General features: G+C 31.6%; 1 protein-coding gene across 1 annotated transcript in view; it reads left to right on the forward strand.

The window, feature by feature from the left end:
- Positions 1–16,706, forward strand: part of ANOS1 (anosmin 1) — a 230,743-nt gene that overhangs the window by 178,413 nt on the left and 35,624 nt on the right. The window contains exons 7-8 of the mRNA XM_003765590.3: positions 8,449–8,654; positions 15,326–15,470. Of these exons, the coding sequence (XP_003765638.1) occupies positions 8,449–8,654; positions 15,326–15,470 (351 nt within the window). The remainder of the gene's footprint in view (positions 1–8,448; positions 8,655–15,325; positions 15,471–16,706) is intronic.

Here is a 16,706-nt window from a genome sequence, read left to right on the forward strand (position 1 = left end):
CTTCACATAAATTCCCTGCTGCTCAATCCATACTACCCTGAATTGATTATGCGACCATCTGGATAGGTCATCAAGATATAGTTGTTAGGCCAAATACAACCTTAGGCTCAGTTGTATTGTTTGTAGACTGCTCAAGACTTACCTATTTTAATTGTTCAAGTTTTATTTTTTTTCAGTGCATGCCCAATCAATAGTGAAAAGTATAATTTTAATTTGCATTACTGCAAATAGTGCTGTGCCTTAGAATATGAAAGTATTTTGGCTGCCTGATTTATAATACATTGGAGAAGATCACTTGATGGGGAAAAAAATTTCCTTAGGACTGATTTTAGCATTCAGAACACCTAATTATGTTGTTCTACGCACAGTTTCTGTCAATTGCCCTGTGAGTTCCATGTATATAATACATGTATTCTACTTGTGTTTGATAGAGTTTAAAACTGAGGACTTAATATAGCATGAGAGATGGATGAACTCTTTCTAAAAACAGCAACATAGAAGAATAAGTATACTTTTATTCAGAAAATGTAGGAAAAAAGTGGAAATGGGAGAAATATATTTTTCAAGTAGGAAAAAGACTTTTAGTTAGATGACTACCATTAATATCAAGCAGACTTGAATGTACTAGGAGTAAAAATATAAGAATAAAAAAAAGATAATTCCTACGCCCAAAGAGTTTACATTCAAATAGGAGAATACAACTGTAGTGTTGAGAAGCTGAGAAAATAAGTGTTTTTCAAGGAGACAGGAGGCTATATTTATATACTTAACTGGTTTGATTAATTAACAGTGCAGTAAAACAGAAGAATGAAGATGTAGTTAACTTGTACCTGTTCATTAAATTGGATCTTCTGGGAGGAGTTTACCAATAAAAGGGAAATTATGTAGAAATGATACTTTCCAATATGAGATATAGACCAGGATTAGAGTGAGCTTTCAGCGTCAAGAGGTTCCGATGGCATGATAGAGAACTGTAGAAATGAGTCAACAGTACAGTCTGCACAGGAAGCAAAGAAAGGTGAACATTTTTCCATTTACCATTCGTTTTCATTAAAATTAAATAAAATTGCAAGAGAAATGTATAGAGTACATTTAATTTCTTTTAGTCATACTATCTCATTTCCATAAACTATAGAATTTTAAATAGGAAATTCAAACTATTGATATTTTATTTACATGGTAATGCCTAAATGAAAATCTGGTTTGATATATTTTTTTTCTTTAATTGGTTAAGTATTATTTAGTTCATTGAAAACTATCAAACCAGTTAAGTATGTAAACATAGCCTCCTGTTTCCTTGAAAAACACTTATTTTCACAGCTTCTCAACACCACAGTATTCTTTGTATAGTAACTTTTTTATTATTTATGAGCTGATTACTTGGTTGATATATTTTCTTGGCCCCTTCTTCCTCCTTCTACCTCCTGCTGTTTGCCTTTTGGTTATCTCATTATTTGCTGTTATTTCCACTAGAGTGCATGGAGAGTAATAATGTAATCCAAACTCTAATAACTTTTAACTGATTGTATATAGTAGCTAAGCCACTTGATATTATTGGGAACAAAAGCAATTGATCTTTGTATTTCCATTAGCCATATTTTGTTATATCCTATTAACAAATTACACACACACACACACACACACACACATGATATTTACATGTATATATAAATGTGTGTGTATTTATTCTAGTAATAAGTATGATTTAGAGAATATTCTGTTCTATTTTTTGTTCCCTTGTTTAGAAAAGGGAAATGAATATATTGTTTTAGTGTATCTTCACAGAGTCCTTGCCAACAGTGACAAAATGTTCACAGACAATAAAGCTATTATTGTCTCCTTTAAAGCATTTATCTTTATGGCTGCAACCCACTTCATATTAAGAACAAATACAAAGAGTTATAGTGGAATAAAATGTGGACTAATTTTGGGATCCTTTTCATGATAGACAATTAATAATCTCTAAGTTCCCAACAGGTTTGAAATGCAAAGCCTCTGCTTTTACTCTGTTATATAGATAACTCCATTATATTATTATCTATTGTTTTAAAATATATTTTCTTAAAGGACAAAAATTGATTCATTTAATTTAAATTTCTATATGGTATTGAAAACAATTGGGTTCACAAATTTGGAATGAGGATTTAAAATAATTATAAAAATGTTAATGGCCAAACTACTATGTTAAAACATATCTTTTCTTTCTAATAACAAACAATAAACTACAAAAACAAAAATAAAAGTTACAGATAGTATTAGTCCCTACATTAGGCAGTTTTGCTAATTAATTATGTAAAAATTTCTCAAATTGGTTGGTTTATGAAAAATCATAAATAGGTTTATTGATGTATAAAGATGAAATGCCTCAAAAATGATATTTTTGGTCTTTCACTATTAGGCAAGGGCAGCAGCTGAAGACATTTCTGTTAATTTTTCTATTGTTAAGAAATATAAAGCTTGAATGTTATGGTACTGTGTTATATTGCATTGATGTGAAACATATTTTGTTATGGGCATGATCCAGATCAGGAGGTCATCTAGGCTTCTGGTGAGATGAGTTGATTACTTTGCACAGCTGTATAGGAATTAGGACAGATGCCCAGGTGTGGACATCATATGGTATGCACACAAAAAGGAAAGTACAAGGACTTCTTTGAGAGTAGTTCAAAATAAGTATTGAAAACATTGTGACCTGGCACAGTATATGGAAAGACCAAATAACTTCATAAAATCAAGTAAAAGACTGTTCATCCTACAATGAGCCTAACCTTTTCTTTTTCTTTTCTGATCAGTAGTTTATGAGTATTCTGTAGACTTTGATCTGATAGAATTATTAAATTGCTTGAGTTAAATAATTATGTGAATTTAATTTTGAGATGCTATTATCTACTTATGTTTATGTATTTATCTCTTGATTTATACATCTTGTCTAAACAAGTTAGCTGTTTCATTTGTGTGTTTATTTAGATTAGTTCATCTATTAGTCATTATTGAGAGCAAGAATAAATAAATGTTACCTAGTTTTAATTAGGTCTTTAACTATATACAGGAATATTTTCATTCATTCCTGATTTATTCCCTATCACATTCTGAATAGTAGTCCTAAATCATTTCCTTTCTCCCTGGATCCCCAATTCTGCTACTATATTGAGGTTGTCCATCTACCCTAAGATCCTCCATGTTTCTTTCTTCATATATTCAGACTTCTCTGTCATTATGTGTCATCCTTTACTCCCATACTGGAGGATATGGCTGTCTTACAGGTTTTCTATTTTTTGCTCTGGATCCTAATCCTTACTATCTCTTTTTAGATGAGTTTTACTTCATCTATCATTTCTTCTCTCATTATACTGGTTATTTCATTTTTCATCCTGACAATTATCTTCCTTAATACACAAGTCTATCCATAATAGTCTCTGCTTTAATGCTTGTGTTTCCTTTTAGTTGATCTGACAGAATACAAATATCTTACCTAAGGCTTCCTACAATCTGGTTCTTATTTACTATCCCAATCTTAATTCATACTAATCTTTGTGTATTCTTTGTCCTAGCTAATATGGACTGCCAGTTTTAAGACTGGCATGTTAAACATGCTAGGAATATATATTCTCTTCATCAATATAATTCTCTTTCTTCAAAGGTCAGCTTAGTGGCTATGTCTTTTATATAGAATTTTTTGATTCTTCCAGATAAAAGTCTTATCTGTTGTCTCAAACTTTCCTGAATTATTTTGTCAAGACTTTTCTTTTGCCCTCATCAGAGCCAACTTTGAATCATACTAGCTCATCTAAAAATAATTCCTCATCTTTTGAACACAAACTTCCTTAATAATAAGATCTATACTACTTTGTATTTCTAGAACCTAGCACAAACGTATTTTACCTATGCATCATTTAAGAGATATTTGTTGAATTGAAATGCATTGAAATTAAACATAGTAATTGGAAGGAATGGAAATGGCCATTATTTATTTGGAAATCCCTGTCTCCAAAATCATTTACATGCTGACAAAGAAAGGCATCACATTTACTTTTTTTTAACCCCTAGCATCATCCAAGTTGAGCACCATAGCTGTATTCCATGTCATTAATTTTTTTTTAGTAAACATTGCATTGACTTTAGGCCTGATTTGATTGTCTTTGCAAATTCTTATACAGGCAAGTTTTTAAAACAAAAGTTTCAGATCATCATTGTTTCTCTTCTTTGGGAACTAGTGCTTAGTTTTTTTAATTCATATGGAAAACTATTCAAAGAGGGTGAGAAACTGGTGAAAAAAATATGCCTATTTTACCAAACCAACAAGCATTTATTAAGCTCTTATTGTGGGCTTGGAACTATACTAAAAAACCATACCTGTTCTCAGAACACTTATATTCTAATGTGGAGAGGCAGCACTTAAATAATGGGAAACATGGGAACATGGGGAGATAATGTTATAGGGAAGCAGTAGGGGAGACAAGGAAAGACATACTTTAGAAGGTAGACTATCTCTCAAAGTAATCCAAAGGCACTAAGAAGTAGAGGTGAAGGAGAGCAATTCAGGCAAAGGGAACAACCTAAGCAAAAACATGCAGATGAATATGAAATGCCATATATAAAGAATAGCAAATTGACTAGTTTGAGTCATAACGTAAGTAGAAAAGAATCAAATGAATAAAGAGTGGAAAGTAGAAAAGGTTCAGGTTGTGAGGAGCTTTAAATCCTGATGTTTTATTTTATTGTTTTATTATTAATATTTATTTTTAATTTATTCTATAACATAGATTTTTAATCTGGGTCAGTGGCAGTTTTTGTTTTTGTTGGCATTATCTGGTTATATTTTGATAATTATATTCCAGAATAACCATTTTTCTGTGTAGCCTTACATATTTCATTTTGCATATTAAAAAAAAAATTCTAGGAATGGATACAGAGGCTTCACCTGATTGCCAGAATTGTCAAATATACAAATATGGTTAAGAACTCCTATGCTAGAATTAGTAGGTGGTCAATGTGATTTGTTAAGTAGAGGATCAGCATGCCAGTATAATGTCATTCAGGCTTGTTGAAATGAAGAAGTAAGGAGAATTATGATTACACCTAGATTGTGAAAGATGGTAGTAAAAAGTAGAAACAGCCTACTGCTTATGTTTTAAGGTAAATACTAATTCATCTCATTTTCTCTTTGCTTGCAAATTTCCAAAAGCAATAGACCAAGTTTTAGTACAGAAGCTGAAAAAGAATTTTCTCATTAAACAGATAATATTTAAGTTTTGTAAAGATATTTTGTTGTTGTTGTGATTTTGAATTAATATCATTAACTTCATTAATGCATAGATCAACTCTTCCAATAGTGTCTAATTATTTTATTCCAAGTAAAAGGAATTGCTTAAAATCACTATTTCTTGTGTAGGTTTTTCTTTTCAAGATGAAGTTACTAGTGTATATAGGGTATAAATTACCAAGGAAAAGGAAGCAGATGACATTGTTTTCCCAGCACATAAGTACCATACTGGATGTGATTTCATGCATACATTACTGAGTGTTAGTAAAACTAGAGCAGACACCCACTTGCAGTCATAAAGTTCTCTCTGTGGCTCCTAAGGGATCCATGAGTTTTTTTATACAGTTGCACAGCTGGTTTATGTGTACCATTTTAAATGGGCAGAGCTCAGCCTTCTACATTTGCCTTGAAACTATTTAATGGCTGGAAACTTGTCTGCAACACAGCTTTTGAAAGAGTTACAAGTTGTAGCAGTCACAGATACTGCCAAATGATTCTTTTGGAGAAAAAAAACCAAGATCTTTCAGCCAATAAAATTGAAAAATGATTTTGAAATTTGAACTAAACCAATTGATATATTTATATTCAGGCTGATATTTCATTAAAAAAGAGTGTATTGCCATTTCTTTTGAAATATAAGTGACTATCTTACAGATATTTCATGTTAAAAAAAAGATTTAACGTAATTTATTTGGTAAGAAATTTTGCTCATCAAGCATAAGTTAGGAGAGAATAAGATGGAATTAGTTTTTCTAGATCTTTTGTACCTTCATAACCCTTTTAAAACTATAGTTAATTTTCTTTTGTTGTCAGGAATATGGTTTCTGGGCTTAGCAGATAGTTCTGTTTGAAAATACTATGTATTCTCCTGCACACTGTGTAGTGTGAGGAACAACCCCCCCACCCCCTTCCACTTTTCTGGAATGCTACATTTCCATAGTTTTGTTTTCAGTGATCTGAGCCTTATTTTCTTTGTCCTATAATCTTTAAAATGGTGACAAGTAATTTTATTAGTCAAATTGCCCAGTAAAATTTTAAAGATCTCCCAACATGCCACAAATGAACAATGTTTCATATGGTTACTGACCACAAAACATTAAGAAGTCACAAATCTCAATAACTGAAAGGTTCTGTCTTGGATTACTGATAGCAGTTATGAGTGACTCAACATGGCTAAGTTCTGAAGGTGTATTGTATACTAACCTATACATGCAACATGTATTGACTTTGGTACTCATTAGGAGATAGATGTGAGAATGTTTAGTTTTATTAGAATGGTTTTATTTTCTTACATTTTTCAAGTTATCAGTAACATACTTTATTTTGAAAAGAATGTGTTATATTCATAACTTGAACACAAAATGGTTTGCTCTCACAATATCACATTTATGTTTGATTGTTACAAGAGAGGAATAGGAGATTTTTTCCTTCACTATTTCAAAGTAGAGTTAAATGAACTTATTACTTTCTTTTATGATTTCATGACTTAAATGTACAGCAATGTGACCTCTCACTCTATCCTCCCCTTCCCTCCCCCCAAAAATTAACAGATAAACTCTATCAAGCTTAAACTGTATCAATCTAGGATTTTTTTTTTATGAAAAGGCTGCTCAAATATTTATGAATGCTACACATGTCCCTATGCATATTTCAGGTTGTAAAGTACCATGAACTACTATGGGGGAAAAAAACCCTCTGAATCTTCTGACCAACAAAAGCATGTTTTAACTCTTAAGATTAGAGAAATCAATTTGTGCCACTTAAACCTACGAATTATAGGTTAGAGGAGAGAGGATTATGTCAAGTTGAATGCATCAAGTACTAAATAACAACTTTATATGTGTATATAGTTGTTATTCAGTTGTTTCATTTGTGTCTGACTTATTGTGACTACATTTGGGGTTTTCTTGGTAAAGGTACTGGAGTGGTTTGTTTTTTTTTCCTTCTCCAGTTCATTTTACAGATGAGAAAACTGAGGCAAACAAGGTTTAGTGATTTTTCTAAGGCATCCCATAGCTAGTAAGCGAATGAGTTTGAATTTAAAACTCAGGCTTCATGATTCCAGGTCTGGTGCTCCATCCATTGGGCCCACCTTGCTGACTACACATACATACACACATAAATATAAATAAAAATACACACACTATATGTGTGTGTGTATAACACTCCTTTTTACTTAATTCCCTACCTAGATTTTTTTAAAGTAGAAGTTATAACTCTTTAAAATGAGCAAAAAATCCCCCTAAAACCCAGACTTATCGAGAGCTCTTTATAAACTTTCCTGACATTTTTCTCCTTTGTAATAGGAGAGTATTTGCAGATTATCTTCTTTCTAAAACACACAGTATTTTAAGATTAGAGGTGATGACACAGTTTCCCTGTGACCATGTCTTTTATAGATAGTCCATCTGCAAAACTTTTTTGGTGAGAAGCATTAATTTTTACTGTCCACTACAGACCATGCAGGAAAGTCCCTCTAGTTTAACACATTTTTAGTCAACTTCAGAGTGGTCTCTTTTTGGAAGATTTGTAGCAACATAATTTCAGAATCTAATCTCTTGCTTGACATTGAGAAGGCTTTGGTGTCTGAGAGCGAGCATAAAAGTTAAAATTACAAAAATGAATGTTGTAATAAGTCATCCAATTTGTAACATGAATACAGAATGAGTAACTTTGGTTTTACTTATCATAACATATAGTTTTTATCAACTTACATGGATTGACTGCTGTAATGTCATTAAAAAGAAAGCAGTTACTTGAATGAGTCAAATTTCTTTGCTTGCCCTATTGTTTTTAAGGGTAGGACAAGGATATTAGGATATTTGCTAAATCCTACAGGATTCCAGATGAATGATATCGTAATGTATGAAATGCTACAGCTGTAACTAAGTATATTGCAGGTGCTGTTAAATATGTGGAGGATTCATTGTAGCTTTCAAATTAGGATCACTGTCTTGAGACTCACTATTCCTTTGGAAAGGTCATAATTGTACAGTGTGTAAACAATACCATACATATAAACAAATATACTACATCACAAGAAAATCTTGGTCATTGTAGGCTATTTATTGAATCAAAGTCATTTTTTTGTAATCTAATATTTATTATTAACTATGCCAAATAGCTATACCTAGGAATCTTCTTGATGAGCCAATAATATTTTTGCTTTTTATCTGGGGCTTCAGATCCTTCTGCTCCACCAGCTCCAGCTAATCTCAGAATTGCCAACTCCACTATTAACAGTGATGGCAGTGTGGCTGTAAGGATTATTTGGGACATGCCGGAAGAACTTGACATCCCTGTGCATCACTACAAAGTCTTTTGGAGTTGGACAGTCAGCAGCAAGTCAGTTGTGCCATCTAAAAAGAAGAGAAGAAAGACAACTGATGGGGTAAAGTACAAATTAGAAAGAAGGGTTAATGTTCTGCATGTGCTGGAAAAATACAGTGTATAATAGATTTAAGCAGTAAAGTTCCACTGAGATTAGAGATAGAAATGATGAAAAAAAATTATATATATATATATATGTATAAAATTTGTGTGTATAATATACATATGTATATATGTTTATATATGTATGCAAACATATTTATATATGTATATGCACATATACTAAGAGGGAGAGGGAGAGAAAATTTAGAGAGCAACATTTCGATAATCTGGGTTTTAAAAGTAAAAATATAGTTCACTTCCTTGCTCAGTTCATGCGCAAGTGACAGTCATAGTTCACAGAAATGGAAAGGAACAATTTCAAATATCTTCATCACAGATGTTTTGGAACTGAAAAGACTAACTCGGAGTTGTTTATACACAGATGTGGGATTTTAGTTTTTAGGATTCCTATAAATGGAGGAAGAAATGTGCATTTTGTACATATATCATGATTTTGCATCTGGAATACAGATCTTTGAAAACCCAATGGAATAAAAAATAAAATTTTGAAGAATCTTCCTTTTTCTCCCTCTCCCTTTTCTCCTTTCCCTCTTTCCCTCTCTCCCTCCTCTCTCTGTCTCTCAGTCTCTCTGTCTATCTCTCTGTATATGAAATTCCTTTTGAAACATTTTGCTGAAATGAAATTTTAATGATACTGAATATCCTGGACCATATGCAGAAGTTGATATAAAACAATTGATTTGGTTTATTTAATTTTACTTTACTACCCAATATTTTAATTTTGCAATATTGTGACAGTATAAAAAAAATGCCTTCCCCTAAAGAGCTTATTTGATGTCTCATTGTGATGTCAAGAGGACTCTCAAGAGTTGAAGGGCATGCTACTAGAACACAGGTGTTAAGTAGGCCCATAAAACTAGAAAGATTTTGAACAGGGGATTGGTGACACTCTATTCTTCACCTGTCATCTGAGGGAAAGTTTATCTCAGACTCACATACTCATCATCAGAAGATTTGGTGACCATGTGATCATTCTTGTTTTGGGCCATAGCAACTCATGAAATTATCATGTCATGGAGATGCTATGATTTGCACTGATCAGAGATCAGAGATCTTTTTCAGTATTAAAATACGTAAAATAAAAAAAATTAAAATAGGTAAAATTTAAAAAAAAGAAATTGTAGATAGAGTGTACTTTTCAAGAAGACTTATCTTGAATTCAAATCATGCTTCAGAAACTTGGTAGTAGTGTGACCTTGGATGAGTCACTTAATCTTGTTGCCCTCAGTTTTTTTATTTTACATAAAATGAATTAGAGAAGGAAATGAGATACCTCTCTAGTAGTTTATCTTTATCAAGAAAACTTCAAATGAGATCATTAAGAGTCAGACATGGCTGAAACAACTTAATAACAACAATGTATAATATGAAATGAAATTGAAATGAAACAAAAAAAAATACATTTAATTGAAAAAAAAATACCTGGTGTGATTACTTTTGTGGTTTGGTTTATTGGGAGAGCCAATATGTTATGATATATGTAGAACTGGCCCCATAATCAACCAAACCTGCTTAAAACATATATTGGCTTTATGATCCTACATAAATCACTTAACCACTTAATTCTCTAGATCTCTAATAGGAGGGAGGTATTTACTCATGTGGGAATTCCCTGTGTCATTGAAATCACCTATTTCCTCTTCCTATGCATTATGATATCAGAGTTACCTAAATCCTGTGCTATGCAAGTTTATTTTGATTGCCTTATAAAGACATATTCCCATATTCATCTACCATATTGCTTTCTGTACATTTATCTGTTCCCTATGAAGGTTACTTGAATACTGAAGAGATTTTCAGGAATTCATAATTCTGCACTTATTCAATTTAAAAGAATGGAAGTTATGGAAAACGACAGCATTCTCATATGAAACAGGAAGCAAAAAAAAGCCTTTTTCTAGTCAATTATCTGTCATTGTCAAGCCAGGAGCAGAATAGGTTCTAATATCATAGAAGGAAAATGTGAATTTATATGCCTCATTATTTTCCTTTACACTGATGATTCATGAAATAAACCAAAGCTTAGGGATAGACAAATAGGCAAGTTTAAATGTTAGGGAGTTTTTCATAAGATATATCTATTTTACAGTATGATTTTGCATTTGTTAAAGTAAAAGGTCAAAGTTACTTGATACCAATATGTCAATAAAAAAGGATGATGCTTTTATCAGAGAAACTGCTTGAGATAAGCATCATATCATATAAATATCATCTTATAGCTTATTATTCTCCTTTGTCATCTTCTCTGTTGATTCCTTTTAAAATCCCTGGTTTTGGTCCACTGATAGCAACTCCCATTCTTGCCTTTAATTTAATTACAAATTTGATTACTCCATGAACTCTGGCTTCATTAAACATAGCATCATAAATATGCTTAAAGTATAGATCAGCTAAAATCAATAAATTGACAAACATTTTTAAGCATCTATTACACTCAGATAACCTTACTAAATACCGGATAGAGTGCATTCTGGAAGAAAATTATCATTGCTTCTCACATTTCCTTTAATAGAAGAATCCATGTTAATATTCCCCATTAGTGTGATTGCACACCTAGTCCAAACTCTATGCAAACTTATGCATGGCATCTTATTGACTCTCTTAGATCATCACTTATAGCAGATGGTCTACATAGTCTTTTCTCAGGATGGTTGACTTCTCATTACTGACATATTTGGTTCTCTTCTCTTCCCCATATAAAGGGCATTATGGTCTCCTTTTCAAATCAAAGCTGCTGCCTCCATAACTCTTACCTTGAATTTTGACTGCTCTGTAAGCTCTTTGGGGTTTTGAGAAATACTCTGAAGGTTCAAATGCACTAACAAGTGTTGGGCTGTTCTAGTGCAATGCTGGCTACTCTCCAGGGTGCATCTGATGCTTTGAAGAAGATAACAAGTGGCCTGGATCTGGGCAATTAGTTGTTCTGCCTGCCAATAGCACAATGATTGCCTCAAATTCTTTCACCTGGAAAATAGAAGATTTCTGATCCATATTGTTTTTAATCTTCTTTCCTGGGAACACTCCATTTCCTAAGCCAAAGATTTAAAGGAAAATGTTTTTTTTTTTCCTTGAGCAGTAGAGATTTGAGTTGTAGGTACACAGGGAGCACATGTTAAAAGACTTTTCTTAGGCTACTGCAAATGTCTTGTATCTCTTTTCCCAATCTTCATGTTGTGGTGTTTCGTCTGCTTTTATTTTCTTAAGAGATATAATGAAATTCTCAAGAAATTGTTCAAATAAGAGATATTTATCTCATTTTAACTTCTTTACTACTTTAGGTAAAAAAATATAAGGAAACTCCATCCAAGTGTTTTTTTTTTTTAATTAGGCATAAATAGTGTAGAGGATTGATTGTGGTAAATTCTCAATCTTTACATGATATTCTCTTACCTTGGAAGTCAATGTTTGAGAAACAAACTCTTTAAAATTCTGACTATACTGTTTGTGTATCTACCTAGGTGTGTCATGGCATGATTTACCACTAGATGCTTATTTATCTTCATAAATAAAGAATATTTATATATTCTTTTGTGCCTGCAATTGATGCCAGGTAGTGTTAGGATTTTTGTTTTTGTAAAAGTACTTGGAAATAATTGCTTCCATTTGCATAGTCCATTGAAGTTTACAAAATTTTGTAATTATAACAATCTTGTGGGGGTAGATAGTTTAAATATAATTACTTCAATTTTTCAGATGAAGAAACCAAGGTTAAAAGAGATTTAAATGGCTTACCCAGGGTCATAAAATTGGTAACAGACCTAGGCTAGCAACAGACCAGTGACTTCCTGTAAAATGTTTGACTCACTATTGAAGAAACAGCTTCTTCTCAATGATAATATTCGATGAATTAGAGAATCTATAAATAATAATAATAGTAACTAGTACTTATGTAATATTTTAAGAATTATGTACATTTTATAAAAATCTCTTTTTATCATCATATCCATAGGAGGTACTATTATTGTTCCCATTTAACAGATGAAAAAATAGAGACAGATAGGGATTGTCATTTGACCAGGGTCACACAGATACTAAGTGTTGGAGACTGAACTCAGGTCTTTCTGAACCCTGTCCGGCATGAATTTGCTATATTAACTAGCTAATTTTCCTATAAAGAACTCAGCATTATCCACTCAATTTATTTATGTTGGAGAAAATGAGAGCTAGTGTGGCAGAGGGTGTCTTTTTTAGAAAATATGTAAAAGGAAATAAAATCTGGAGAAAGAGGACCTACGTTCTGCTATTTATTACAAATGACTTTGGTCAAGTCATTTAATCTCTCAACCTCTGGACAAAATAAGGGAGTTGATTAGATGATCTTTTTGGTCCTTTCCAGTTTTAAATCCTATCTCTCCTGAGACAAAATGTATGCTTTATGGTATTTTTGAAATTTGGTTTCATACCTTAGGATGAAAAAAAAATGTTTATTTTGCTGCAAGTTTTTGTTTCTTCTTAAAGTGAAGTGCTGAATTTCTTTTAAACAAAAATCCTATACCTTTTAAAGACTGAAGCAATATATAATTTTTTTAAACTTTTAGCTTTCTGAAAAGGCAATTGACCAGAACATTTTATCTGCTTGTATTCAACCTTAATATATAAGCAAAGGAATTTAGATTTCATTAAGGCAATAATTCAGATAAAACATATGGATCAAAAAACAAAACAAAACAAAAAATTCAAGGCCCCACAATTTACAATTTAGAGAAGTTTATTTTCTTATTGGTAACATCACAAATAATATATATATATATATTTACATATATATATTTGATAAGATTTAATTAACCTCAATAAACCAGAATAACAAGGGAATGAGATGTTTTGGTTAATTCAATCAGAATAGTTAAATAATAACTGACATTTAGTCAGGTCAAGATTAATCAGAAATTTTTTTCATTGTCTAAGCCCTCAAAAAATAGTGTTCTCCCCTTCCCCTCCCACCGAATCCATTTTTTCAGAGGATTGGAAGGTATTCTCATCTGCTTCAGTGATTTCAATGCTATCTATGCTCAGATTATAACCAATTCTGTATATCCAGATTTAATTTATATCCTTATATTTCCACCTGAATGTTCTGTTAGCATTTTAAATTCAAAATTTTATATAACACATAACCCATCATTTTCACCATTAAATATTATTATATCACTCTATTTCTGACAAGGGCACAGTCATCCAGTTGCTGAGTTTGTGCTTATTTCTTTCTCCTCTCCCCTCCCCCATATTTAATATGTTGTTAAGTCCTATCCATTCTATTTTGGAAACATTTCTTAGGTCGTTTCTTTTTCTAGGCTCATACTACTGAAACCGTAGTTCAGGTCTAGTATATTCACTAATTATGTATTTTAATGTCCTCTTAATTAATCTCTTTGTCTCTTCTTCAAAGTTTTGTTCATATAACTACAAAATAATCTTGCTAAACACACACCTGATAATGCTACTTCCTTCTTCAAAAACTTAGAATGGTTTCCCTTATGGGCACTAAGATAAAATAGAAACTCCTAGAACTTGCCTTTATGGCTGCCCATTCACTCACTTTATTTGCCTTACTTTTGTATTCTAGTCAAATTGTACTATTAATTGTTCCTTGTACCTGCTACTGTGTCTGCTGTGTCTACACAGACATTCTCACGAGTCATTTCTCATATTCACAATTCTTTTTCTTTTTATCTTCACCTTTGTGAATCTTTATATTTTTTTCTTTTCCCTTTCTTTGGCACATACTTACTGTATCATCCTGGGAAAGTCTTTATTAGCCTAAGCAACTCTCTAAAACTCTTTGTAGAAGTGGTCCTAACCTACTTCATTTGAGTTCCATCATCTGAAAGTTTCCTATATAATTTAAGCCACTGAATCATTCTTCCTATTTTCTATGCTCAACTTAGAAATCACCTTTTCTAGGAAACATTCCTTTAGGCATTAGTGCTCTCCTCCTCTTTCATTTTCTTTTTATGTATTTTTCTATTTGCTTGTTGTATTAGGTTGAGAATCCCTAAGTTCCTTGTAAGCAGAGATTATTGATTTATGTAACTTTTTAGTTTTTTAGCTTTTCACATAATTTTTAGCTTTCACATAATTTGTCAAATTTGAATTTGAGTCAAAATTACAAGAAAAACTTATGAGGATTTTTGAAAGATCAAATCAGTAGGTAGTATTATTTCTTATAATTCAAATCTTTTAATGAGCAAATTATACAATCATAATGTTCATATTAATTTTGAGCTGCGGAAAGATTGATTCAATTAGTTATATTTATTGAGGCATAGCTTTATGGCAACTCATACAAGTTTATTTGATATTTGAGAATTTCAAAGACTAAAAATAATTATATTTCATTAATTGAATTTATTTCTAACAACCAAAAGATATATATTTTAAAATTTTTGGTTTTTGTCTTTTGTTTTATTCCTATATTTAGTTTCTTTTAAAAGATGAAATAGAATTTAAAAGAGGTTAACATTAAAGGCCATATTGAAATGTTATCACTAGTGAAATGTTTTATCTTTTGTTCCCTAAGAATAATATTTTAAAATTAGTAGATCTCTGTTCTATGAAAATTAGAATCTTTCTAATGTTTAAATTTTTTGCTTATGTTATTTTCAATTATAGTCTCAAAATTATGTGATCCTGGAAAGTCTTCAGCCAAACAACAACTATATGGTAGAAATACAGGCTATAAGTTACTGGGGACAAGTACGCCTAAAAAGTGCTAAGGTGTCTTTTTACTTCACTGCTACACAAGCAACAAGTAATAGTAAGTATTTCATGTCTTCCTTAAGACACAATGAAATCTTTAAAATAAATTATAAAGATATCGAAGGGTAAAAACAAGTAAAATTTGGAATTGTATTCTTAAGAGCAAATAGCAACAGAGATATGTCACTACTGCACTTTAAATGTTGCATCTAAAGTAGATCAAATTGTAAATTTTATAGTCCCATTTCAGAAAAGTAAGAGGTACTAATCATTATGCCACATCAATTTTGGAAAGAAAGTGATAACATTTTTTGTATTTTTCTAAAGTGGATAATAATTGTCACTTCCATGTGACTTATCAAGTGGTTCTAGATACACTGGGAAAATATAAAAAGTCATGTGTCAAAAATTCTATTAGATCATCACTTCCAAAGAAATATATGTTTCTTGAGTTAATTGAATCTAGTAATCTGGGTCTGGATAATGAAGTGGAAATAGTTTGAATGTAAGTAGCCAGAAGTATAAATAACAGGTTGTTGGCCATTAGAAAACTGGTGATTAATTGTGTTTAGTGCTGATACCAAAACAGGAAAAATACAGTTCTTGTTCTTAAGAGGTTTATAATCTAATAAGAGAGACAACATAAAAACAAAGCAAGCTACATAAAGGATAAATAGGAAATAACAGAGGAAAGGCACCAGAATCAAGTAGTTGAAATTGGAATTTTAGTAGAAACTTTAAGAAAGTCAGGAGGATCAATTGTCAGAGTTGAGAAAGCAAGAAAAAAAAATGCCTGGAGTCGAGTTAGAACCAGTGTCACTTGATCAAAGAGTATTTATAGGGAATTCATAAGAACACTATGAGAAAGCTAGATTATGAAGAACTTCTAATGTCAAATAGGACATTTTGTATTTAGGCAATTGGGAGCTACTGAAACTGAAGTTTATTGAGAAAGAGGGTTAAAAGATTATTATAGAACAAAAACTGTTATTTAGATTTTGTATTTTTTCATCTACATAGCAACCTTACAAGATATTAATGTCATTTAGAAAAAAGGAAACTGAGGACTGAAGATATTATTATCTATAGTCACATAGAGTTCTTCCTGCCTCAAAGTACAATACTCCATTAATCTATGCTGAGAACTATTGTGTTCAGGTTCCTGTTCTTCTCCAGGAATTTATTAACAGTGGTCATCTGAAGAAAGTGCTTCTATTCTGTTATCCATCTTGTAAATATAATTTTAATATTGGGAATTTCAAGTCAGAGAGGGAGATACTGGCACCATGATATA

The sequence above is a fragment of the Sarcophilus harrisii genome, chromosome 3, assembly GCF_902635505.1.
Source record: "Sarcophilus harrisii chromosome 3, mSarHar1.11, whole genome shotgun sequence".
Classification (NCBI taxonomy): Eukaryota; Metazoa; Chordata; class Mammalia; order Dasyuromorphia; family Dasyuridae; genus Sarcophilus; species Sarcophilus harrisii.